The sequence below is a fragment of the Pleuronectes platessa genome, chromosome 4 (assembly GCF_947347685.1).
Source record: "Pleuronectes platessa chromosome 4, fPlePla1.1, whole genome shotgun sequence".
Taxonomy (NCBI): Eukaryota; Metazoa; Chordata; class Actinopteri; order Pleuronectiformes; family Pleuronectidae; genus Pleuronectes; species Pleuronectes platessa.
Genome location: NC_070629.1, coordinates 2,533,510 through 2,561,367, shown reverse-complemented (window position 1 = coordinate 2,561,367; position 27,858 = coordinate 2,533,510). Strand labels below are relative to the sequence as shown.

The window sequence follows — 27,858 nt, the reverse complement described above, 5'->3', positions numbered from 1 at the left end:
TTTCAAATTGCGATGTAGAAACGTGAGCATATTGACATGCTCTGGAGTGAGGCTGGCTCTCTTCTTAGAGGCGATGTTCCCAGCTGCTTAGAAGAGCCCTCCAGTGTGTCTCTATTCAAGTGGCATGGTTGTGAGGCAGAAGCTAGTGAGGTCCCAGTCATCACTTATAAAGTGACATGTGATGCCAAGATATGCCTCTGTTGCTACACTGGTCCAAGCATCAGTTTTGAGGGCAATCTTGTTCTCAGTTGCTTTCAGAGCATCTTTAACCCTGACAAGTGTAGCTTCATACTTTTGCTACATGAGCTTTGTAAAATGAGTTCTGGAAGGTAAGGTGTAACCTGGATGGAATGTGTTGACCATCTGCTTAAAGCCCTCATCCTCAACCATTGATAGGATAGCATGTTGAGGATGCTCTCTGTCAAGACTCCTGCCATCTGAGGGGTGCATGAGCCTCTCTCAGGAAGGCAAACTCGTCCACACGCCTTTGCTTAGTACTAAAAGAGAAAGAGAAAAAAACACAAAGCTTTAATTATTACGTTGTAGGCTATAGTGTCATAGTTTTGTATAATGCTAGAGCAGATCTCTCGTAATTGTGTTGATATGAAATTATTTTTGAAATTTTGATGGAAAAAAAAATCAAAGCACTACACGAACATTGCAAATGGCAGTGAATAAATAAATAAGGACTAAACTCAATCGCATGGATATAGCCATGGTGGAATAGAATGGACACATCTACATTCTGCAACAGAACCTCCACCTCTGCACCGGTGAAGTTAGGTCCGCGTTTACTGGACCGTATGTTATGAGCAGACTAAGTGAACTGCATTACCCAGAATGCACTAGGCATACGGGCTGTAGACGTGATGGTTACAGTCGCTCATGTAAAGTTCGAGCAAAACCCACGCTTGCCGTGTGAGAGTAGTATTTTAAAATGCACTACATAGTGTACGCGTTCGCGTTGCCTGTGGATTCTGCACATGTCTTTATAGTTGCATGCCCTTATAAGAAGCTGGCGGGGAGTTTATATATGCATATTCAGGAGTGCGAGAAAATGTACAGCGCAGCTCAGGACACTTTGGTGGTTTAAGAACATATTTCCAGCTGTTCATGAATCCGACTTTGAATATTCCCGGAATTTTGCAACCCTATTCAGAACGAACGAAAAGACAGGCTACTCTGTTGATTCACTGATTTACTACATTGCACTTAAGGAGCAGTCATTAAGCCACAGCAATTCGGGAGAAATTTGGGGTTCATCATCTTGCCCAAGGGCATGTCTGCATATGGAATGGGGGAGACTGGGAACTAACTCTAAATCTCCTGAGCCACAGCCGCCCCCAAAAAGTTATATAATGAAACGCACATACGTGACATTGCAGGCGTGCACACACGCACACTAACTTAAATGATGATGACACATTATTCTTTCCCCATAACATACTCTATTTCTGTTAGAAATGCAATAGTTATATATTGCACACATTTAGTAACTTTTGCAGTTTCAACATAAATTTATTTTCTATTAAGTTGATTTATTTTTCCCTTTTGTTTTACTAATGCTGAAGGGATTTCTTACTTCATCATCTAACTAAAGGATGGACTCCAGGAAGCAGTGAATATAAATACAGGAAGAGCCAATGATACTGCACCAAATGCAACATCAAAAGGGGATTTGAGTCATTTTGATATACACATTGTATTTCAGTAGTATTAAGTGTAGTGATCATTTTTTGCTTTCATGATTAGATATTTATTTCAAGTTATAGACCAGGTGCTTGTTCTGCATCTTTTGTTGATTAATTTTAATGTGTTTACTGTTATGTGTTGTGTGTATTCGGGCTGATAACCCAGTATAGTTGTCCTTTTGGTTCAGTGTGTAGTAGGTCAGTTGAGTTTTGGTATGTCAGTTGGATTGTTAACATGCTTTTGTTTAATTAGCCTGAGTACCAATGGTGGTACTGTGGCAAGACAAGGAAAGGCAGAGACGCAGGTACTGTTTACTGTGGTTTATTCAGTAACAAGGAAGAACTGGCACATGTTCCCCATACGGGAAGTATATATAGCTACAGCCTCTAACATTACCCATCAACCCACTGGGTGAGAGGACACACCCCTGAGTGCACGCCACACAGCCCCCCCCCGAACACCCAGAGGAAAAAAAAAAAAAAATGGGACAAAAGTCAGTACCTCTCAGGGGGTTTAACGAGGCGACCATAACGGCTACGCCGACCCCCGTCCGCAAACGCAGGGGTGGAACAGGCAGAAGGGACATCATTTACAACAGGCCCAGGATCAGGAGGCACAACTGGAGAAAACAACACAGGGGTCTTAGAAGGGGGGCGACCACGACGGGGAACCCGGGCCGGTAGCACCTCTTCGCCGGCCAACAGATGAGCTGGCTTAAGCCTGTCTAACGAAACGCGCTCCCTGCGCCCGCCCATGTCCAGAATGAAACTTTTAGAACCCGCCTCTAACACTCTAAACGGGCCGTCATACGGGGGCTGGAGGGGAAACCGGTAAGCATCGTGACGCACGAAAACAAACCGAGTGGTCGCGAGATCCGTTGGCACAAAAGACCGAGGAGAAAAATTATGCACGGGCACCGGTGCACAAGCGGCCTGTGACGCAGGACGCGCAACAGGAACCGGAAAGGGGGCCGAGCTCTGAGGCAGAAACTCCCCTGGGACGCGGAGCGGCTGACCGAGCACCAACTCTGCAGGCGAGGCATCCAGGTCAGCCTTAGGAGCCGAGCGCAACCCGAGCATCACCCACGGCAACCGATCCAACCAGTTCGCGTCTGAGAGCGCAGCCCGCAATGACGCCTTAAGCGACCGGTGAAAATGTTCACACAAACCGTTAGCCTGGGGGTGGTAGGCAGTGGTACGGTGAACCTGTGTGCCCAAAGACTTTGCTAGCGCCGACCAGAGATCCGAAATGAACTGCGGGCCTCTGTCAGAGGTGATATCAGACGGTGCACCAAAACGTGAGACCCAAGCTGAAAGAAAAGCGCGTGCCACGTCCGCAGATGTCGTGGAAGACAGAGGAACCGCCTCTGGCCACCTAGTGGTCCGATCTACCATGGTAAGGAGATGTGTAAAACCCTGGGAAGGGGGAAGAGGCCCCACAAGGTCGATATGCACATGATCAAAACGCTTGGCCGGGATCAAAAATGGCTCGAGGGGCGCCCTAGTGTGCTGGTGAACTTTTGCGCGCTGACACGCCACACATGTGGCCGCCCACTCTTTGACCTCTTTGCGAAGGCCAGGCCACACAAACTTCGAAGACACCAACTTCACCGACGCCCAGACCCCCGGATGAGAAAGAGAGTGCACCACATCAAAGACCCGACGGCGCCAAGCAACCGGCACCACCGGGCGGGGGCGGCCCGTGGAGACGTCGCAAAGGAGGGCAGGCCCACCATTTTGCACCACTGCCTCCTCCAGCTCCAGACCGGTACTCGCAGCTCTCAGTGCAACGATACCCGGGTCCCCAGGTTGATCGGCAGCCAGTGCTGGAAAATCAACACCAAGATGCACAGGGCACACCAGCACCCGCGACAGGCAGTCTGCCACCGGGTTCGCTTTACCCGCCACATGTTGGATGTCCGTTGTGAATTCGGAGATCGCCGCTAGATGGCGCTGCTGGCGAGCAGACCATGGCTCTGTCACCTTCGCAATAGCAAACGTCAATGGTTTGTGGTCAACATAGGCTGTGAAAGGGCGGCCTTCCAGCAGGAAACGGAAATGACGCGTAGCCAGGTACAACGCTAACAGTTCCCGGTCAAACACGCTGTATTTTCGCTCACTGTCTCGCAAACCGCGGCTAAAAAATGCAAGGGGCTGCCACGCACCCGCAACACGCTGTTCAACAACTGCACCGACAGCCACATCCGAAGCATCGGTCGTGAGTGCGATGGGCGCCCGAGACGCGGGGTGCGCCAGAAGCGCCGCGTTAGCCAGGGCAGCCTTAGCCCCCTCAAAAGCCTGGATCCTCACAGGGGTCCAGTCAACCTGGTCCTTGGCTTTCTTAAGCTTCAAAGCACCATACAATGGTTGCAGGAGTTGGGCCGCACGAGGCAAGAAACGATTGTAAAAGTTTACCATGCCCAAAAACTCCTGTAGCGACCTGACCGAGACCGGACGGGGAAAATCCGCAACTGCATGCACCTTCGAGGGCAAAGGAACCGCACCCTGCGACGAAATGCGATGGCCCAAAAAGTCTAGGACAGACAGCCCAAACTGGCACTTGGCTGTGTTGACAATGAGACCATGTCCATCAAGGCGCTGGAAAACCTGCCTAAGGTGCGACAAATGCTCATCAACCGACGGGCTGGCCACCAAGATGTCGTCCAAATAGACGAAAACAAACGCGAGGTCACGTAACACCGGGTCCATCAAGCGCTGAAACGTCTGCGCTGCGCCTTTAAGGCCGAACGGCATTCGCAGGAACTCGAAAAGCCCAAACGGTGTAATGACTGCAGTCTTGGGCACGTCCTCTGCCCGCACAGGCACCTGATGATAACCTCGCACCAAATCGATTTTAGAAAAAATTGTCATGCCCACCAGACGAATCGAAAAATCCTGAACATGCGGAATGGGATAACGGTCATGGGCCGTAATGTTATTTAAACGGCGGAAGTCACCGCACGGCCGCCAAGACCCGTCCGCCTTGAGCACCATGTGGAGCGGCGAAGCCCACGGGCTGTTGGACCGCCTAACGATCCCCAAACGCTCCATGGTAGCAAACTCCTCCTTCGCGGTGGCTAACTTCACGGTGTCGAGGCGACGCGAACGTGCGAAAACGGGCGTACCCGCAGTGGGAATGAGATGTTCCACGCCGTGTTTAGTAACCGCGGCAGAAAATGCGGGCGTTGTCAGCGAAGGAAATTCCGCCAGTAAGCGCTGGAAGACATCCTTTGACGCCGCGAAATTAGCGTGTGTTAACGGCCCGGGTCCCCCTGTCTGACACGGAAAAGACGCAAAAGACACAGCATCAATGAGCCTGCGATTAGCTACATCCACTAACAACCCATTAGTGCACAGAAAATCTGCTCCGATAATAGGAACCGTAATGGAGGCTACAACAAAGTCACACAGAAATTTGCGTCCATTGAAACACACAGTCACAGACTTGGTACCAAACGTCTCTATAGCCGAACCGTTAGCCACTGTCAGACGCGGACCACTGCCACAGGCCGAGAGGTCCGTAGCTGCAGGAGGGAGAAGGCTCTTCTGCGAGCCGGAGTCCACCAGGAACTGATTACCTGATATGGAGTCATGAACGAACAGCAGCTCCTCTTGCTCGCCAGCGCCCACGGCTGCTACCGAGCGCCGGCTCTTCAAATTCCCGGTGCCTCGAACACGCACGGAGGAACGCAGCGGCGCGCCTTGCTGCCGAAGCGCTGATGGAAGAAACACAGCTGGCCGCGCTGTCTGCGGGTGGAAACTGCAGCCGTCAATGCCGGAACCTCGTCCTCCAACGTCGGCTGCAAGGACCTCACGGCCACACTCTGCACGGAGACGTTCCTCGAAGTCAGCAGGATCCGGTCCGCCTGCTCAGCCAATCCACGGAAGTCGCCGGCCGCCAAACAAGAAGAGTTGGCGAGGGCTGCGTGCACCTGCAGCGGGAGCTGGCGCAGAAAGATGTGCGGGAACAGGAAACCATCATCCTCGGAGCCCAGCAACGACAGCATCTCGTCCATCAGGTCCACTGCCGAACCATCGCCCAAATCGGGAAGCGACAGTAGCTTGTCCGCTCTCTCCGCGGCTGACAAGCTGTAGCGCCGGAGGAGAAGCTGCTTGAGGGCGGCGTACTTTCCGCGCAGCGGCGGGGCCTGCAGGAGCTGCATCACGCGCCGGGTGGATTGCTGGTCCAAAGCCGCGACCACCAAAAAATACCTGGAGTCGTCTGCCGTTACTCCTCGCAGATGGAAAAGAGCCTCGACGTGCAGAAACCACGGCGCGGGGTCGTTCTGCCAAAACTCCGGCAGTTTAACGTGCTCCGCGGAGCTGGTCGGTCGCGGAAGCTGCGGCGCCATGGTCGTTGTGGAGACACGGTCCACGGGCGCCGGGGAAGAAAATACGTCTTCCCCCGATGAGGAAGGGACACTATCCTCCTCTACCTCGAACATGTCCAAAAAACGGGGTCACCAATGTGGCAAGACAAGGAAAGGCAGAGACGCAGGTACTGTTTACTGTGGTTTATTCAGTAGCAAGGAAGAACTGGCACATGTTCCCCGTACGGGAAGTATATATAGCTACAGCCTCTAACATTACCCATCAACCCACTGGGTGAGAGGACACACCCCTGAGTGCACGCCACAGTACTAGGTTTTTTGCACTGGTTAAGCTTTTGCTTCACTGCTTATTGCATCTGCCACCACCCTATCACATACAAGGCTGGATTACTGGGCAAAGCTGGCAACTCTTAGCTTATTTCAGCCATAATCAATCAGGAATGTCTGTACATCGTACATGAAAAGTTTCAGTTCTGTTGCTTGTCAATGGCTTGGGGAGGGCTGAAGGCCTGGAGTTACACTTAGCCCCTTCAAGACTATATGTGTTTTCTGCTTCGGTTATCAAATAAGTTTTTTACAGTGTACTCTAATTTGTGCCTGGTATGAAATACAGCGATAAATGCTTGTTTGTGTAGTATGTTATTATGCAAAACACAGCCAAAAACTTGAAACACAAGCTTGCATCAAACACTTACATCAAAAAGATATTGCCCATGTTAAAAGCTATCTGCCTAGCTTGATGGACAATAAGGAGAAACTTGATGTACATAGCCTTGTCAATGTGGATCAACAGATATACAAATAAGTAAGCAAACTTGAAAATGACTTTTCATACCTCAAGTTAAAATACATTGAAGGGCATTACATCCACCTAAGGAAAATAGTAGGCCTTTGCTCATGTTTAATTATCTGATCGTCACAAGAACATTGTGCGATATTTACAGAGTAATGGTATTAGTATATCTGAAGTCATTTTGTTCCTTCAAGAGCAACTAAAAGAGTTCATACATCTGAAATTAGCCTATATGCTGACATTGTGGTGGAGTATGCAATTAAGTATGATAAAAAACATTTGCAGATGCTCGATAAATTATAACTATATCATAGAATTCGACAGAATGTGGTATTACCTGGTCTTGTCATTTTTATGACAGTTTGAGACTTTTCTTCCAAGAGATTAAGACATCAGGCCATGAGTCATAACACACAGAAGTCATAATAGGTTTCCATGTTGTTGTTTTTTTCTAAATGCAAAACCCAGAGACTCTGAAGGGTGAGGTAGGCATATAGCCAATGGATGGATGCAGTGTGCTTCTGGAAAAGTAGAAGGTAATGTTTCTCTAGGTTCCTGGCAGGCAGGCGAGGGTGTCTTTCAGAAACACAGACCTTGACCAGGCTATGTAGTATGTTTACATTACAGAAATGTAACGTGTCAAAAAGTAATAAACAAAACTAGCACAACTCAACCTTTTAAGAAAGCATTTAGTGTTGAAAGCAGAGTCCTACTGATAATGATGAGACTGCATGGGCTAGGAAGACAAAGTTGACAGGTGATGTTTTCTCACTTGAACACACTCATCACTTGATGGTGGCAATATGGTTTGGAACCTGGACTATATTTTCCAACAGGCTGTAGAGTGCAGTATCTATTTGGTCTCAGTGAGACCAAATATGGTCATGGCACAGCAGGGACAATATAAAGAAGAATGAAAGTGAAGGACATGATATTGAAATTGAATGAATAGATACATAACATTACAACATTCAACCATAAAAGCAGGTGTGTTGTGCTCAGGAGAACCTCCACTGAATAAATGGTGCAAGGACGTCGGACTTGCTGGGGTATTGTCTGAGAGTAGTCGCTTGAATGTTAACTTTTTTAAAGAGCTATTTTTTTTTATTCTGTGAGCACCATAAAATACATTAATTTCAGAGAAAGATTCTCAAAACCTCAGAAAGCTTTCAGAGAAGTACAGTATGGTTAGCTGAGCAGTTGTGTGAATATTGTGAATACTATAGGCAGTATAGTACAACTATTATAAAAAATATATCGTTATTAATTAATCATTGTAATTAAATATACCTGTTGAATTAACCCATTGACTCAGACAGGGTTTTCCTACTTAGAGACTACTGCAGATTGACACTATGTTGATAAAATGCTGTAAACATTGTTAGCACATTAATTGTTATAAATTGTTATCTTATATAATATTGTAACTCTAGTAATATATTTGGACATATACTGACCTAGTGTTGGTGAAGGTTAAACGTACTTGATATTCAGGTTATCTCGGCTTCTACCTGCTGGATAAGCTCGGTACAACATCAACCACACGGCGCCATATTAGATTGACGCTACACTGCTGCGGACCAAGTCGGGGAAGACGGACAGTTTTCCAGATGTCCAGGGTCCCCAGGCCGCAGTAGTCAGTTTGCAAAACACAGAAGGGGACTGCTGTATGGTTGACATCAAGTAAGTGGAGTAAACATCTCGGGCAGCGTCGTCCGGGGCGTCTTGTTTTCGTCGTCGTTCAGCTCACTCGGCCGGCAGACATGACTTCCTTGACTCAGCGGAGTTCGGGCCTCGTGCAGAGGCGGACCGAAGCCTCGCGCAACGCCGCTGACAAAGACCGTCCGCCCGCCGAGGAGGACGACGAGCCCCGGCGAGGAGACGAGCAGGAAGAAGACGACCCCGGAGACTCCAAAGAAACACGCCTCACCTTGATGGAAGAAGTGCTGCTGTTAGGCCTGAAGGACCGAGAGGTAATGGCAGATAGTCCCGGTCTGTTACGCTGTAAATGTAAGAAAAACATTAACGCACTACGATGGGATGTTGCCCAGGCTAACGTTAGCTAAAATGTTCCCAACCAACATAGCTTTAGTTAACGTTAGCAATGGTTGTATGCTCCGATGCTAGCTGTCGCTAACAACAACCGGCGAAAATCGGCATTATTGTGTCATAAAATGACAGTTGGTTGTTTTCAGTTAAGCATACGTTGTCTTGTGACAGACGATGTTTATTGTGGTATTGCTGCAGTTGACGGAAGAAAATGATTTACAATAGGAAGTGAAACTAAAAACAGACGGGTAAGTGATGGCAGTCTTAATGTTAGTATCCAGTAATGTTGATCAACGTCGCACAGTCCTATCCTGCTCAACGTGACCGAAACGTTAAATAATCAGAAGAGCCAAATAAAGTTACTCTTATAGTCTCTACCAGTGAATAGGATTTGCGCACACTGATCATAAGAAAGAAACAAGTCAAAGTGAAAACTAGTATTTATATGTTCATCTTAATTAAGTCAAATATATAGCAATGCTATATCAACGAAGGTGCAGCCACTTATAGAAGTTTTTGTTATCATTTGATTTGAGACCATCTGCCTCCAACCATGGTGACCAAGTGCATTTGTAATAACAAAAAGGCATGTTTATAAGTTTCAACAGGTGGGAGGTCAATTTCCTTTTAAAAGTGCCTATTCAAAAAATCACTTTATGATGTAGACTCATAAACATTTCCTGACAAAGCTGTGGAATTTACTCTAAATGACCGATCAGGAATGAGTTTGTCATGTGCTTTAATAATAGTTATCTTTATTGATCTTTCTTCAATACATTTTGACCAGGCGATGTGCAAGCTGATACTGTCAGTATCAAGCATGATGCAACATCTGTTTGGTTTACTGATGGACACGGCTCACTTTCTAATTTGCACTAGTCAGTCTCAATTTATTATCCAGTCTGTATTCAGATCCCTAAGGAGCAAACACATTTGCGCTTTGTCCTAATGTAATGCCAGCTGTAATGTTTGGTTCAGTCAGTAGAGATGTGGTTCCAATCTTCCAAAAAATGTGTTAATATTGTTTCCTCTGAGGGTGCTACACGTATTTGTGACTGAAAGCACTTTATGTTGTTACTTTCTGTGTTTGCTTTGATTTGACTCACCAGGGCAATACGCATAACCATCAGAAATACTTCTGGCTGTCTGATTGTAATTTCATTGGAACTGATAAACTGGGTCCTGGTGTGTGTTTCCACAATGTAGGGCTACACCTCGTTCTGGAATGACTGCATTTCATCCGGTTTGCGAGGGTGCATGCTGATTGAACTGGCCCTGAGAGGACGCCTCCAGCTGGAGACGTGTGGCATGAGGAGGAAAAGTCTGCTGGCCAGGAAGGTAGGACATTTTTTCTGCTTATGCTTTTAGTAGATAAGTTGCTCAGAGAAGGTTTTTTTGCCACCTCTTTAAAGAATGCGGGCTAGGGCTTGAGCATGTCAAGCAAAAAAATTACTTTATTAAAGAGAGAGAGAGCTGCGCCTTATAACTTTTGTGGCCCATACAGATTTGCTCAACGCACCCGGAGCTGCACGAACCGGTGCCGGTCACCAGCATCTCGTTGCCGCCTCCGTCGCTCGCTTTAACTTAAAATCATACCCGGGGTTTTAAGTGCACTTCGCCGCAAAAGTTGCAGCGGTGTTAGCCTCCAGAGCTGTAGCCCCTCGTGTGTGTGTGTGTGTGTGTGTGTGTGTGTGTGTGTGTGTGTGTGTGTGTGTGTGTGTGTGAGTGTGAGAGGGGGGGCTGTTGGTGAGAGAGGGGGGGCTGTTGGTGAGAGAGGGGGGGCTGTTGGTGAGAGAGGGGGGGCTGTTGGTGAGAGAGGGGGGGCTGTTGGTGAGAGAGGGGGGGCGGGTCACTCAAAACAGGTCAATCTGAGGAGGGCTGTTTTAGACAGGGTAAAAGGGTGCTGTTTTATATGATCCTTGTGGTATTTGGACCAAAATACGTTACAGACATTTCATTAAGACCCCAAGGAGCCATATCAACTGTGGTAAAATGGGCATAATATGTCCCCAGTCAGTCTAGGCGTCAGGGAAAATGTTGGGCATTGTTCACTGGTTTCTCATTTTAGAGACCAACAGTTGAATAATCAAGAAGATCTCGATCAACACCAAGAAAGTTAATTATAGATAAACATCTAGTTGAGCCCATAATATACAAATCAGCAGTGTATGGTGTGAATGTGAATATCAGTCAGTGATGTGAGCGGATCCTTGATAAATTCAGCAAGGATTTCAGCAGCTGTCCTCTGATTACTACACTTTGTAACTGTCTGTCATCATTCGCAGGTAATTTGTAAGTCAGATGCTCCAACAGGTGACGTGCTACTGGATGAAGCCCTGAAACACATCAAAGACACCCAACCACCAGAAACTGTGCAGAGCTGGATCGAACTGCTCAGTGGTGAGTTCATGAGCATCGCAGCCTCATTCTGGTGGTGTATCTGTGCATTAATCTAGAAAAAAAACAGGCCCATGCTGCCTCCTTATATTTGTACAGTGTATTTTTTAGCTTTGTCACATGTGGTTCGAAGATTAGAATGTAAGTGTACAATTTAACTTTCAGTTAGGTCTGGAAATATTTGGAAAGCGACAACATTTTCATAATTTTGGCCCTGTATGCCACCACAATGGATTTGAAATAAAATAATCGAGATGCTTTTGAAGTGCAAACGTTCAGCTTTAATTACATCAAAATTGGAGGAATGGTTTAGGAATTGCAACAAATTCCTTACTTCACAATTCTTGCATCTTCTGTTATATCATCAATAAACACTAGTGACCCAGTGCCATTGGAAGCCATGCATCACACTGTCTCCACTAGTGCTGCAGCGATTAGTCGACGTCATCGATGATGTCGACGCTGAAAATGCATCGACATCAATATTTTAAATCGACGCATCTTTGTTTTTGTTTTATGAATTTACTTTTTCGATTTCTAAAACGTTTTATTTCAATTCATCATAACAAATGTTCTTCAATATAACAACGTTACGCCTGGTTTACACTGGAAACAGAAACGCTGTGCCGCGCCGTGCAGTTAGCCCGCGATTCTGCTTTTCCCCGCTTGTTGTTGTATGTAACCCGTATTGTATTAAGCGAACTCGACAGACTCAACGCCGAAACCATCGGTGCAGGGCGCGAGGCGCATCGCAGCCCATGTGAACCGCACAAAAGTTTAAAAGGGGGGTGGATAGGAGGCGCCTGGTTTTCCTTGGCGCTGCGCGGCGCTGGTGCAATCGTTCTGGTACAGGTTGATCTTAGTTTCATCTGTCCAAAGAATGCTGTTCGAGAACTGGGCTGGCTTTTTTAGATGTGTTTTGGCAAACTCTAATCTGGCCTTTCTATTCTTGAGGCCTGTGAATGGTTTGCACCTTGTGGTGAACCCTCTGCATTTGCTCTTGTGATGTCTTCTCTTTATGGTAGACTCGGATAATGATACGCCTACTTCCTGGAGAGTCTTCTTCACCACACTAGATGTTGTGAAGGGGTTATTCTTTACCATGGAAAAGAAACTGTGATCATCAAACTGCTGTTGTCTTCATGGACATCCAGGCCTTTTTCTGTCGCTGAGGTCACCAGTGCGTTCCTTTTTTCACAGAATGTACCAAACTGTTGATTTGGCCGCTCCGAATGTTTCTGCTAGCTCTCTGATGGATTTTTTCGCAGCCTAAGGATGGCCTGTGTAACCTGCATTGAGAGCTCTTTTGACTGCATGTTGTGGATTCCCAGCAACAGCTGCCAAATGAAAAGGCCACACCTGAAATCAACTCCAGACGCTTTACCTGCTTAATTGATGATAAAATAACGAGGGAATAGCCCACCCAATAAATACCCTCAAATTAAAGCTGAAAGTCAATAGCATCTCAATTATTTCATTTCAAATCCTTTGTGGTAGCTTACAGGGACCAACTTATTAAAATTGTGTCCCTGTCCAAATATTTCCAGGCATACAATGAAACTGAGTGCTATTTGTATGAATTATGAAAATACATTATTGTGTACAATATCATACACCAACTGCCTGTTAAACAGCAGCTGATTAGACATTGTATTTTAATCACAGTGATTTTTTTTCCTGATCAGCTTTAATGTACGAACTTCTGCATGTGTTGTTCAGAGTTAAACAACTCAGTTTCTATGATGAGCAATTCAGGGTTCAGCATCTGCCCAAGGACACTTCGGCATGCAGATGGGGAAGACTGGGGATCAAAATCAATCAGCCACAACTGCATCACATGTTTTTTATTTATCATCAAAAGCTCTCTTGACATCGTTACTGGTGTCTTCTATCTGTACTGCTTTTTCATCCTTAGATATTATTTTTCAAAAAAAAAATCTGCAGAAAGACGCTTTAACACTGACATTTGTTTCACACGGATGTCTGGAGTTCAGTGCAAATCAAAACATTTAAATATTAATTAATGTACAGCATTTAGAAAATGAAATGTTGAAGTGTACTCTTATTTGTATTCACACAAGCAGCTGTGTAAGAAGCCTCGTGTGTGATTCACTGTATTGTCATGTGTTTTTTGTTGACATTGTTTGCAGAGTACAGCTCTTTAGGAGAAGAATGGGGACTCTATTTTGTGCTTTATTACTTTCTGTGTTTGTTTTAAAACCTGCGTTTGAACAGAATGTGGCGGCATATCCACTGCTTTAAAAACACCATGTGTATGTTATCACTTTGGCCCAGTCTCAACTGTTGGCTTCTTAAATACGATATAGGGATATGGGTTTGCACTTTTCTCTAATGTAAATGCAGTTTCAAATTGAGTTCCACACTTCAGCCTTTGTCATAAACATGTTGTAACATCATTGACTTTCACATGTTTCCATATGCTCATCTTTAGGAGAGACGTGGAACCCCCTGAAGCTTCATTATCAACTGAGGAACGTCCGTGAACGGCTGGCCAAAAACCTGGTGGAGAAGGGTGTCCTCACTACAGAGAAGCAGAACTTTCTGCTTTTTGATATGACCACACATCCTCTGACCAACAACAACATCAAGCAGCGCCTCATCAAGAAGGTCCAGGAGGCTGTACTGGACAAGTGGGTGAATGACCCTCATCGAATGGACAAGCGGATGCTCGCACTCATCTTCTTAGCTCATTCCTCCGATGTCCTGGAAAATGCCTTTGCCCCGCTGCTAGACGACCAATATGACCTGGCCATGAAGAGAGTGCGGCATCTGTTGGAGCTGGAGCCCGAGGGGGAGAGCATGAAGGCTACCACCAATGAGCTGGTATGGGCTGTGGTGGCTGCCTTCACCAAATGAGTTCACTACAAAAAGGACAGCAAAGCAGTTGTGGCATTCAAGTGGGATTGTGCATTGGGGTGGGAATCACAATACTGACACCAATATGGTGACTTAACGGACTTACAGTTTACCCCAGCCTGGACTTTTGGAATGGGCTGCGCTCTATTCTTGTTCCTCTGTCTATCTCATTTTCTTTTACTTCCAGATAACTGTCCTTGTTAATCCGCCATGGTCCCTTTCCCCACGTGTCCTTTATGTGTTCACTTTTGCTAAAAAAATAATAATAATAATATGGAACTTTAAATGAAGTGGTTGGTGGTGATATGGGTGTGGCTGAAATCAAGATGTTGATTTATATCTTTCTTTTCTATGGGGTATATCTTTAACACAGTTCGAGGTACAGTATGTTTGGCAGATGTTACTTGAGGTACCATCTTAACATCTTAATACATAGGCATGAAAGTTTTTAAATCGGTATCTTCTTCCAAATGTGATATGTAAGGATATGATTTTTCACAGCATTGTTTTACTTTTATATCAAGTACTTGGGGAAACTAATATGGTCAGATCCAAAAGTTTCTAACTAGTACTGTGAACTTTCAACATTTTTAAATTCCAGTTTTTTACTCCGTCCATTTTCTTAATCCATCTCATCCATCCATCCATTATTATGGATAAATACAAAGGACGAGATTGTCCCAGCTACATAGAAATGTTGCCAGTATATAACAGGACTGACACGTACAAGCAGAGAAACATTCAGACCTGCAGAGAGTTTATAGGTCACTTGCCTGCAGGGTCAGGTCAAAGGACCATTGAGGAAAACCACAAGGGCACTTGAGGGAAATTATACTCTGGGCTGGGCAATTAACCAAAAATGTATCGAAATGACATTTATAACCTCTAACTGACTTAATCTTGATCAGGTCGGTTAATTTGGTTAATACTATACCCAATGTGTGCATTCACGAACTGTCAGGTCTCTTTTCCATACCTTTTGCTGCTATGGTCCGGGTACCTTGTACTGTGCCGTGCTCACATTTTCAAGTTAACAATAAAAACACTTATAGGAAGTTATTAGGACACATACAGGACTAGGAAGACTACTGTGTGTTTGTTTGAGTCTGTCTATAGTTTAGGAGACTTTAAACACCTTGAAAAAAGTCCAACATTCTCTGCGAACGCAGGTCACCTGCTAGGCACAACACAATGCATAATGTGACACGCACAGCCAGGACATCAGAGTAAAAGCAACCAGAACGATCCGGATTTGTAATCCGACATCATCGATTTAATAACTAAATGTGTGAAGAGCAACTGACACACGCACTCCTGCAAACAGAAGAGAAATTCTTCCAGCAAATTATGATGCAACGAGAAGTTTTAAGTTAAAAGTTGCAGAAAAAGCGACGCCCTTTTTTAAATTTAATTTAATAATTAAATATGAATTCAGCAGGTTACGATATAGATCAGTTCTACATGGGAATGATTCAGAAAGATAAGATGAGCAGAATCGTTGACTGGCCCTCAGTAATGCTCCTCATGGGTACAGGTGGTAAGATCACGATCTGGTGGGGGGGGGGGGGGGGGGCATAAAGTAATTGATGGTATTAGAGGTACAATTTGAAATAATCCCAATATTGATTTGAAGTCATATCGCCCACAAAACAACCCTAAATGTGCATGGACAGATCATGGAAGATAGAATGCTGATTTGTATGATGTGTGACATTCAATAGACTTCAGCTCTATTCAATATTTGTAGAAAAAAATAATTACATTAGTAGCCTGGTTTAAACTATTGTGCAAACAATAGTTTAGATGAAATAATATAAATCCCTCACATGCAGAATTGATATGGCTGATAGAAAAACAGTATGCAAGCCCTGAGAAACATGGAGAAAAACATTTGCATTTGCAAAAACAGTTGTCTCTCCTGTGTTTAGAAAAGGTTAAACAAAGAGTTATTTGCACCACTGTCAAATTCTGAACAGGCCTGAAACCATTCATGTCTTCTAGGTGATTTTTTAATTACTCGATGCATAACCTATTGAGTGTTTTAGCAAGTTACATTACTTTCAATGGAAAATTTAAATACATGCGTTGCTAAAGAAAGAAATTGACAGTAATGTCCCATACTCGCACAAAATGTGTAACTTGTGTTTCTAGTGCATGCACATATTAAAAAACACCTGGAAGAAAAAACGAATGCCTTTAGTCCTATTTTGACTGGGGCGCATCCAAGCCTCTTGAGGCAAAAACGAGTATTACAAAACAAAAACGTGTTCTTCACCCATTGCTAATTCAAACACTTAGAAAATGGATCTCCAGATTCATTCCTAATTGCCTCTCAAAACCTATCATGATTTGGGGGTGGGGAAGATGCACTGCAAATGATATGTTCAAATAATATATTAAGCTATCATTAGTATGAGACTCCAAGACAAAACACTCAACTCTGCCTCGCCCACCCTGCCTCTCCCTGCTCCATCATCCTGTCTCAGCTAGCGTAGGAAAACGTTGCTTGGTCATTTTAGAGGGGAACACTGCTCTGTGGCCAGGCCCTTCAATGAATATGGCTCATAGAGGCCTCTAACAGCACATCTACACATTAAGATATTGTCAGTATTGAAGCATAACCTTAACCCAAAAAATAATAAAAGTTCCACACTGGCTTCAATGTATATATTTCTGATCAAATTAATTGTATACAGGCCATGTTATTTTACATATCCTCTGACCAGCATTTTATGATTGGGATTATCTCTGTTGCTGATGCACTGTGAAAATGGTAGATATCAAAAAGTTTCGTTTCAGGATTCAAGCCTGCAATATCTGAATGATAACAGTTGAAACCAAACGTAACTTAGTCTGGGTCCAATGTAATGATTTTGTTTTTGCTCCCCGCTCCTTGATACATTAACTCTGTCTAAAATGTATTCTTTGCATTTGCAGTGGCATCAGCAGCCAGCTGCCAACTCTGATACGGACCCCTCGCATGAGGGGCTGTTGAGGATTGCACTGATACGTTTTCATTACAGGAACAAACTTAAGAAAGCTGACCGCAAATCCAAATAGAAACATACTTTCCCTTGTTAGTGTATAATCAAAAATCAAGTAATTACCTGGGATAATGCATTTATCATTCTGGATTTGTCTTGTATGAAGAATCAAATAATTGATGAAGTGGAATTCTGAACAGGGAGAAGTCTTGGGTATGTTTAGTCAAGCAATTTCAAAAACTACTAAACAAAAGTACATTACCTTTTATTGATATGATACACTATTTAAAAAAATACAAAACCCAAAACAGGACATTTTAAGACAGAGACGGGAAACCTATCTCTTATTATAAACCACTTACAGTTTTGTAACATCTCCTCGGGGCCATAAACAAAGGTTTTGACCACTTCTATCATACTAACCTCTAATGCGATGGCTGGATCTGATTCTTTTTGGCAGGGGTCAGATGATAGTGATGATTATGGTGTAAATTATGCTACTCTTAGCTGGTTTTAGCCAAAACACCTTGTCTAAACAAATACTTAACCTCTGGGAGAGCCATGCACGGCTTGCAAAGACGTACCAAACTCTGCAGTGTTTAAAAAAATGGCAAGTTGTTATTTTTTCATTACATTGGACTGTAAATAAAGACAGATAAAGCATTTCCACTCCTGCTCACCATACTTAAGTTAAGCCAAAATATCCTGGATACGGGTGCTGCTGTCGTAAGCGATTGATCTATTGATGTAATTTGTAGCCAGGGTTAATGACCTACATTACAACAACTATGGCGTAATCAAGATGCTTTCATAAAATATCTCTTTATTAATCTTAATTTAATAACTTTGGATATTTTTATTTTTTTTTCCATTTACATAGGAGTAATAAAAAACATGTTCAATACTTTGTGCCCAGTGTACAATGCAGACACGGATCTGCCAGATCTCTAAAAAATACTTACAAGAGGTAAATGTGATAAGATACAAACTTCAATAATCCTTCATAACTTTAATGAAGAGTTTAACAGAACCCTCCCCCAATAGAGTGGAGGCAGGCCTGAGGCAATGACCCCAAGGTAGTTTTTAAAAGATGACCTAAGTAACATAGAATTGCTAGGCTCCTCCAACGACAAGGCATTAAGGAATCCCAGGTAAGGTTGAAGAAACTCTTGTTTGGTTCTTTTATAACACAGGAGGGTAGAAGCTGGCATTTTTCCATGAAAGAAGGGAGTCCCTGTCCATGTGGCAACTCTACAGCAGTGGCCAAATGTTTTGAGAATGACACAAATATTAATTTTCACAAAGTCTGCTGCCTCAGTTTTTATGATGGCAATTTGCATATACTCCAGGATGTTATGAAGAGTTATGAAGAATTGCAATTAGTTGCAAAGTCCCTCTTTGCCATTAAAATGAACATTTCCACTGCATTTCAGCCCTGCCACAAAAGGATCACCTGACATCATGTCAGTGATTCTCTTGAGTCAGAGTAGTAGACTGGAAGCTTTCAAAGGAGGGTGGTGCTTAAAATCATTGTTCTTTCTCTGTTAACCATACTTACTTGCAAGGAAACACGTGCAGTCATCATTGCTTTGCACAAAAAGGAAACGTCAGGGACAGACTGATATTCTGCCAAAGGTACAGGGATTGGACTGCTGAGGACTGGGGTAAAGTCATTTTCTCCGATGATTTCCCTTTCCGATTGTTTGGGGCATCCGGGAAAAAAGCTTGTCCGGAAAGAAAAGGTGAGCGCTACCATCAGTCCTGTGTCATGCCAACAGTAAAGCATCCTGAGACCATTCATGTGGGGGGGTTGCTTCTCAGCCAAGGGAGTGGGCTCACTCACAATTTCGCCTAAGAACACAGCCATGAATAAAGAATGGTACCAAAACATCCTCAGAGAGCAACTTCTCCCAACCATCCAAAAACAGTTTGGTGACAAACAATGGCTTTTCCAGCATGATGGAGCACCTTGCCATAAGGCAAAAGTGATAACTAAGTGGCTCGGGGGACAAAACATAGCAATTTTGGGTCCATGGCCAGGAAACTCCCCAGACCTTAATCCCATTGAGAACTTGTGGTCATCCTCAATAGGCGTGTGGACAAAAAAAAAAATGTATATAACAAACTCCAAGCATTGATTATGCAAGAATGGGCTGCCATCAGTCAGGATGTGGCCCAGAAGTTAATTGACAGCATGCCATGCTTGTAATAATACTTCAGTATACCATAGTAACATCTGACAAAAATATCTAAATGAAGCAGCAACTTCACTAATCCAACCACATGGCTTAAGGGAGTGGCATCTAGAAGAAGAAGGGAGGTCACCATTGTTTACATCACATGGGTATTACACTGGAGTACTGTAGTTGCCAGGAGATGGGGGTTCTGTTCATTCACGTGTCCCTTCAGAGTCTCTTTGGCTCTCTGCAGTGGATGCTGATACTGCTATCAGTGAAGTTACAACCTGTCAAGTGGGCATGAACTATAGAGTGCATCAATCTTCACTTGAGGAGGTACAGGGGAATGGGTTATTTTTATACTACAGCAGTCACAGGCTCATTCCTTAGAAAATCTCTGTAGCAGATCACAGTGTATACTTCCAGGGTAGTTTGTTATCATTGACAGGTGCTGCATTCATCAAACCTGCATTAATATGGGAGATGAACAGAGGCACATCAGGAGGGAAAGGTCAGTGTTTGGGTTACCGCTGGTGGACAGATTTGACATCTTCACAAGAATGGTATTACAAGTTGACAAAGAAATCAGCTGCTGATAGATTTCTGTCAGACTTTTGTCAAATCATCAGTGCCCAAAGATGGTGTTCTATCGTAGAAAGACAGGAACAAGGGTCCAAGTTTACTTTCTATGGCTTTGACTGTCTCAGATTTGGTCAAGCTTGTCAGTATGTGTTATCACAGAACAAAAATGTAATGACGTGCTTTTTATTTTAAGGCTGGAAGTTCCCCATCTATCGCGGACTGAACTAAACTGTCAAACACTTCCTGTGTGGTCAAAAGTCCAATGACTATTCTCAAAATAAATCTACTCAATTTCAGAAAAAAAAAAGATGACCAATCAAATGCGAAGAGAATCAGAAGAAAAGATGGATTTATACACAATGTATTTTTATCAGACAAACTCCAAGGACATGTTACAACTACACCATCTTTCAAAATATTGAACTCTGAAACATGTCCCCCGGCTTTTCACAATACTTTGCTCTTAATTCCACGTTCCCTCAAATAATTGTATGCATTTTCTTTTCAGATTTGTTGAACTGTTCTGTTTAAACACAATTTTTGCAATTTAGGCTCATGGATTTTGTGTAAGACATGGCTGATGACAGATAACCTCCTTCTGATGGATGTGGTAAAGGGTGAGTGATGCAGCCAACCATTGTGGGAGAAGGGCTGACCAACAGGTTTATGCAACTGAAAATCACCTGAAGTAGTGGTTTGAATATGAGAGATTATTTATGATACCTAAATAAATGGGACCTCTACTCTGTTTTTGTCTTTGACCCTATACAATAAACCAAGGGTTTGGAAGGGTCTAATCACACAACAGATTTTCATTATATTTGAACATTCTTGACCCTTAAGCTAATTTATTGATTTTATAAGGACATAGGTCTGTGAGCATTGTGTGTGCGCAAATAGTTTTGCAGGGTTTCAATGTAACCTTATTTACCAAACAAATTAAATCTTATATTTAATTTTTTGTTACATTAGCAGCTGTTGACCTACCACTATCTTAAAAAACATGCAAGTTCAGCATCAAACTTTGTCCTTTTACTTACAAAGCTCAAGCCACTTGGGATCATTTCACCACACTCACTGAAATCATGATCCTCCCCCTGTCAGAGTCCAAAGAGAAGTGAATAAAGGCAGGTATCTGTAAATATGTTCTCCATATGTTATTTATGTATGTATGTCAGTGAAGTGTACAAGCTACTCAATGATCTGAATTTCCCACGGGATTAATAAAGTATCCATCTATCTATCTATCTATCTATGTGCACAATAAATATGGTTTCATTTCTGTCCGGGTCCATTTGTCAAGATGTTTATATTGTTGTTTTATGTCCAATGCACCAACCACACCAAGGCAATTTTCTGTATGTGTAAATATACTTGGCAATTAAAAGAATTCTGATTCTAATTCTGACATAAGCTGAAACCAACACCAAGGACACTGGCGGCACAGCAACACAGCAATTCACCCAAACAAGTATACCTGGGTTTCAGGTAAGGTATATATGCTTCAGTGGAATACAGCTGACAGGACTCATGGTAAAATCCTTTCGACTCAACACCAAATCATTTAACCAGTATCCACATGCTGTGAATAAATACAATGAACTTAAAAACATTAGACACACAAGTTACCATATAACAAAAAAATAATGGTGGCTTTGTGTTATTTAATATATTACACAGCTTACACATTCTAAAGTTTTACCTTAAACAGACCAGTAGATTTAGCCATTCATTTTCCAAATATCATTTCTATAGTATCAAACAGTATAGATAAAAAAAAAGAAGGAATAAGGAATTATGAGAGAAATCTGCGAAATGGGTTGTATGCCTCTGTCCACCAGTGCATTTCAGTCTAAATATTTTTTTCTTTCCAATTACCATGACCTCTGACCGCTGATAAATTATAAAGATATTACCTTAAGTCAGACATGACCTTGACATATCCTGTCAAAGAAGCCAAAAAGATGTTTTATGAGGCCACAATGACCTTTAAATCTAATCTTTCAGGCCAAATTAATGTTTTAACCAAATTTTAAGAAAAAGTTCCTAAGATGTTGCATTCACAAGACCAAAAACTGGTTTTGTTACAGTGACCCTGACCTATAGCCACCCAAATCGATCAGCTCATCTGTGACTAAGTGAATTGTTACAGATGTAATGATGTATGTCCCCTCGGACACTCACAACAATGTAAACTCAAGTGATCCTGACCTTTTGACCACCAAAATCAAATAAGTAAATTTTTATGTCCAACGAAATGTTTGTGCCGAATGTGAAATGATTCCCTCAAGGTGTTCTGGAGATATCACTTTCACCGACTAATTTACTTGTGAGGCCATAGTGACCTTGACCTTTGACCACCAAAATCTATCAGGTCACCTTTAAGTGAATTTTCATGTCAAATTTGAAGAAATTCCCATAAGACATTCTTGACATATCGCGTTCACAAGAATAGGACGGACGGAAAAAACAAAACATATTGGCCCTGGCTGTCATCAGCACAGAAAATTTAACATCTGAAGCTGTGGTTGATAAATGTGAGATGTCATTATTTATTAAACATCAAATGATATTAAAATAACATTAATTATACCTTCTATATAGTCTTATGTTTTGTTTTATATGTGGGTTTTTAGATGGGAGATGTTTATACATAACTTTGAAGAGATAATATTGTAATTTAACAGATGACATGAGCTTGTTAGTCTATTCATGTGATAAAAAACTCTACAGAAACTCAGTCAATTCCCTTGAGTTTCAGTTCATCTCCAACTCGGCTGAGGTAGTCAGGATCTGGGTATCCATAGCTGTAAAGACAATGACAGAAATTAAATAACTTTATATGGACAGTTAATCTGTAATGTTGCATGATTGGCGGTCATTAGCCCTGTAGTAGGCTGTCAGTAACATCACAAGACTTCTGAACAGATGATTACATTTAGGTCATCAATTTACAGATTTCAGTTTTTTTATATATATATATATATATATATATATATATATATATATATATATATATATATATTGTTTTTATATACATATTTTATTTGTGATTTGTGGCTGTGGCTGAGGGGCTAGAGAGGTTGACCTCTAATCAGAAGATCGGTGGTTTGAACTCCGATTATAGCTTCCAAAAATTATGAAAACAAAGTAATCGACATAAAACGATTATCATCCTAGGTTGATTCTGCTGTGGATCAAAGTAATCTGTTATTCTCACAGGCAGCTTTTCTGCTGCATGTCTACAGTGGTGCTGCAATTTGGGGTTTGTGGAACAACTATATTCCCTCGAATAAAAGTCTTAACTCAACTAAATGCCAGGACACTATAGCAGGGTTTCAGTTTGAGCGGCAGCCTGGATCCATGATCCGACACCATGGGAGTCACCTTGCTTGGGCATATGGGGCTGAAGCCCTGGACGTTATTAATTAAGTCCCAGATAACTGGCGTGTGGAACGAGGAATGTTTCGCATTTCAGCGCCCATGTAATCGGAAGGGATTATCCAAAATGCCTGCGCAGTCAGCGCGGGTCAGGCTGTGTTGTTGTGAATGCATATGTCCTTCTCTTAAGTGGGGAACAAAATATGCTTGTTTAGTGTAAAAATAAGTTTACTACATTAACAAGCAACTAGGGGCAAAATATTGAAATCTACATTTTCTCTGTCTATTCTGCTGTGAGCTGTGCGTGAGGTAAAAGAGCTGATGCTGAGCTGTTGCGGAGCTGCACTGCTCACTCAGGCAGGGAACAATCTACAATCTGTTAAAATGGGCGCCAAAATAATTTAGATTTCTTTTAAGTCCATCATGATCACAATATTGACAGAAATAATCATAATCATGTTTTTTTGTGTCCTCACCAAGTTGGTCCTCCGTGTGTTGAAGTTTTGTGGTGAATATCATTCCATGTGACTATGTTGTTCCTGCCAGTGGTGGTGGAGCGACCCACAGTGAAGATGAGTCTCTGGTCAAAGGCACGTCTCAACAGTCCCAGGATCCTCCTGCCCTCTGAGGAGTCTGGGAGATAGGCCGTGCGGAATACACCTTCAAATGGCTGACCAGGATTAGGATGCTCCTCCTGCAGACAGACAGTAGATGTTTCTCCGCTTGATTTTGTTCTGCCAAGCAAGCTGTCCATTATTATCTGGCTAAGAGCGACTCGGAGTCCACATTATTTATGAATCAATAAATAATTTATTTATCAAAAATATCATTTGGAAATAAGATCTTTCAAGACACATACTAATGCTAATACAATTCTTACTATAATTAGCAGAATAATGTCTAAGTACAAAAAGGAGGGAAAGAAAAGAGAATCAAATAAGAGTGGAAACGACCAAATACAGGAACTCCAAACCCTGTCCTTATCAAACAAAAAAATAATATATCAATAATATAACATATCCGGCTAACTAGTTAGCCATATAAATTGAGTCGGTAGATTTCACCAGCAGGAGATTGATTTCTTTTCCAATGTTATGATTAAAGAAAACTCATCATAAATGAGAAGATAAGAGTGAGAAAAAATTATGTTTACGAAGAATACTGCTGGTAAATTATAAACCACCGACAAGGAATGATCGGGCCATCAGTAAATTTAGTCTAAGCTAGAATCGCACTCAGTAGAAGGCATACCACCGCTATGGCAAAAAAAAAAAACTCCACATCATTGTCTAGTTCTTACATTAGATACATAAAAGAAAAAAGGGATGCTGTATGTTAAATTAAATTATTTGTTTGTCATAAAAAAAAAACATTTAACTGCCTTTTAAAATGTTCGATGGAAATGTTGCATAATTCTGCCAACATGTTTCAGTTTAGTGTTGTATCATGAGACTTACCTCTTGGATGCCACTTTGAACGTCATAGTGGATAGTAATTGTTCCATATTTCTCATATCCAGGTAAAGACGAGCTGTTTCTGTAGGTTTTCATTTTGCCTCCATCAGGTTGTGTCCCTGTCAAAGTACCATATATCTTTCCACATGTGGGGCACACAGGCTTATATTTATAAGCTTTTTGAAAACAGTCTTTGCAGAAGGAATGCTTGCACTGCAGGGTTTGCTTCTCCTTAATCGCTATTGGCTCCATACAGATTGGACATAATTCATCTTCAGGATCTTTGTCTTGTATAGGCTGAGGACCCCAGGTTCTACTGCTTGGGGTTTCTGTTGAACCTTTGTTCACTGGACTCTCGCTTGAACGTTGTGTATTTTGTAAAAGGAACTTCTTCAATTGAGCAATGTGCAGAAAGGGCCCTGTAGCTGTTTCTGGATATCCGTGGCTGGGTTTAAAAAGGATTTTGGGAAACCTCATCTGCAGGTCTTTCAGTTGTTGTGGAATCACAGGGACAGAAGTGACCTGCAGGTCAGAGGCAGTTCTCTGGTAGAATGTGATGAATCTTTGTCTGACATAATCAGCATGAACAGGGTGTGCTGAGACACCCTGTTGTCTTATAATCACCTGCACTGTGCCACTGGGATTATTGTTCACTGTTCTATGTTCTGGCTGGGTTTCAAAGACAAAACTGTTCCCTTGAATTTTGTTGAGTTCTTTTGCACATTTTTGCTGAATGTAGGTCATAACAACCACAGATACATCAATCGATTTGATATGAGTTGAAGCATCTAGCTGACCATGTGTGGCAGAACTGATGGAATGTTTTACTGCTGATAGTCTGACTGAAAGGTCTTCCAGTTCCTCAAAGGTTCCTCCCACTCTGTAGCAGGAACCATCTTTCTCAGCACTGTAAGATTTAAGAATCTTCCTTAATCTTCCAGGCTCTGTGTAATCAGCTTCATCAATGATGATAGTGATGTCTGTGATAAACTGCAAAAATACAAGACACCTAAAGTTAGCCATTTGGATAGTCTCTGGTGATAAATTAAGACTGAAACACTAAAACAACTCAAAAACAATCAGAAAAGTTCCGTTCTATTCAGTTGACTGTCTCCATTAGTTCGTGCATTATTTGAGAGACCTTGAGAGAACATTCTTCACACACACACACACACACACACACACACACACACACACACACACACACACACACACACACACACACACACACACACACACACACACACACACACACACACACACACACACACACACACACACACAACCCTAGCGAGGCCTGAGGTGTGTATTGTTCTTTGAAGGCAGAGTTTTATATTTTTCTAATCAGGCGTAATTCTGAAGAGGAGAAGCTGGTAAAGTCGTACCACCTCTGAGTCCCAATGGAGATCTCGTACCTATTTAGAGGAGGTACTTCTGTTACATGGACATGTTTTGGGTATGAAAAGTCTACTTCCACTTTCTGATGTACTGCGTGGTGCTGATTGGTGGAACGATCGTCAACAATCAATTTCCTTTCCTTATGGTAACTTGCTAAACTGATATGTTGATTAGTTGTGTGGGCACATCCAACCAACACGGCCACCTTGCGCGTGTGGGAGAAAAAGGTAGAAACCTTCCAACGTCTCATTTGGAAAAACCACAGCGACAGTGGTGAAGTGTCACAACTTCACCAACTGTAATAAAGCCCCTGCCTTCATTCCCCTTTTCCTTTGGCCTCTTCATCTACTGTTGATGTACAAAATAAGACACTTACCTTCATGACGCAGTTACTCTGACTTAGTTCTTCCTCTGGATTTAGTGCTGAAGACCTGTCTGCTTTTCGGTTTCACTTTCATGTTCTTGCGTCCTCACTTGTCTTTTAGCGATCCCTGTCGGTCACAGAGGAAAAAACATCAGACATTAAAGCCACGATTAAAGATGTCATTGTAGTCGATCATAGACTCACAAATGTGTTCTGTCCAATGGATACAAATTCATTTCCCCCACGTGCTACACTTAGAGTTCTTACTTTATCCAAACATTCATATGTGCATTTAGGCTTGTATATACTTGTTTATATATGATACTTAATACTCTACTTCCATTATTCACAGGGAAATATCCGCTTCTTTACTTCACTACATTCAGCCAAGAGTTTGCTGTTCTTATGCAGCTAGTTTTGTAGCATATTTGTTTAAGTGTACAAGATGATGTAAAGGATATTCTTAGGATCATATCTCAAATTGAGGTCAACGTATAAATGTAATTTAATTTGTCTATATTTTTTTTATTTAATGTGTGTGTGTGTGTGTGTGTGTGTGTGTGTGTTGATAAAATAACTTGAACAGCACATGGACAGAATTTCACCAAACCTTGTGGGAATATTACCGAGGAGTTTCTCCAGATGGTTCACTTTGGATTTCATAATTCTCAGGTTAATAAAAATAGTCCTAACACTTATCACAATTTATACCCCTTCATATGACGTCATCCGATAAGTGACGTCATGTAGATGAAATTGACATCATGCATAGTTAAATCGTGCCGGTATCTCTGCATCCCAAAGGATTGTAGACATTACATAAAATGTATATAGATTGAAAAATAACTCATGATCATATGATAGGATCATGACATCACTATGACATCATCAAATTAGTTAGAAAATTACATTATGCAATGAAGCATTCACTTTTGCTAGAGATTAGACTAGGCTGCAAGTTTAGTTTACATCCATTTCCAGACTCAAATACAGTATGTAGTGAGACGTTTAAAGAGAATAAATAAATAGCATTGAGTATATTATGCAATAGAGAGTGCATTCCCGGGTATAGTCAAAACCATGTTTTGTGAGGTTAGTGACATTTGACCACTACCTTATCAATTCATCCTTGAGTCCAACATTTGTGTAAAATTTAAAGAAATTCCAAGGAGTTAAATGGTAAATGGTTTTGTATTTAAATAGCACTTTTCTAGTCTTGATGACCACTCAAAGCGCTTTATAGTACAGTTTTACATTCACCCATTCACACACACATTCATACAGTGCATCTATTTGCAGCACTTTGATATTCTATAGGGGGCCATTCAGGGTTCAGCATCTTGCCCAAGGACACTTCGGCATGCAGATGGTTCAGACTGG

The 27,858-nt window shown here is 42.4% G+C and overlaps 2 protein-coding genes across 3 annotated transcripts; one reads left to right on the top strand and one right to left on the bottom strand.

Moving 5' to 3' along the window:
• Positions 1-8,347: 8,347 nt before the first annotated feature.
• LOC128438058 (Golgi phosphoprotein 3) lies at positions 8,348-15,214 on the top strand. The gene is made up of 4 exons (XM_053420421.1): positions 8,348-8,788; positions 10,071-10,202; positions 11,150-11,264; positions 13,714-15,214. Exons 1-4 carry the CDS (start codon positions 8,579-8,581, stop codon positions 14,136-14,138), a joined length of 882 nt encoding a protein of 293 aa, XP_053276396.1. The 5' UTR covers positions 8,348-8,578; the 3' UTR covers positions 14,139-15,214.
• Positions 15,215-20,226: 5,012 nt separating this feature from the next.
• si:dkey-3h3.3 (uncharacterized protein LOC100144568 homolog) lies at positions 20,227-26,646 on the bottom strand. 2 transcript variants are annotated; one of them, XM_053420419.1, is made up of 4 exons: positions 26,491-26,646; positions 24,720-25,706; positions 23,739-23,956; positions 20,227-22,688 (listed from the first exon to the last, which is right to left on the bottom strand). In XM_053420419.1, the coding sequence occupies exons 1-4, from the start codon at positions 26,494-26,496 to the stop codon at positions 22,619-22,621; spliced, it is 1,281 nt and encodes a 426-aa protein (XP_053276394.1). In that variant the 5' UTR covers positions 26,497-26,646; the 3' UTR covers positions 20,227-22,618. The 2 variants fall into 2 exon arrangements, with proteins under 2 accessions (XP_053276394.1, XP_053276395.1); XM_053420420.1 differs by having other exon boundaries at positions 24,720-24,854; positions 26,491-26,563.
• Positions 26,647-27,858: the final 1,212 nt, after the last annotated feature.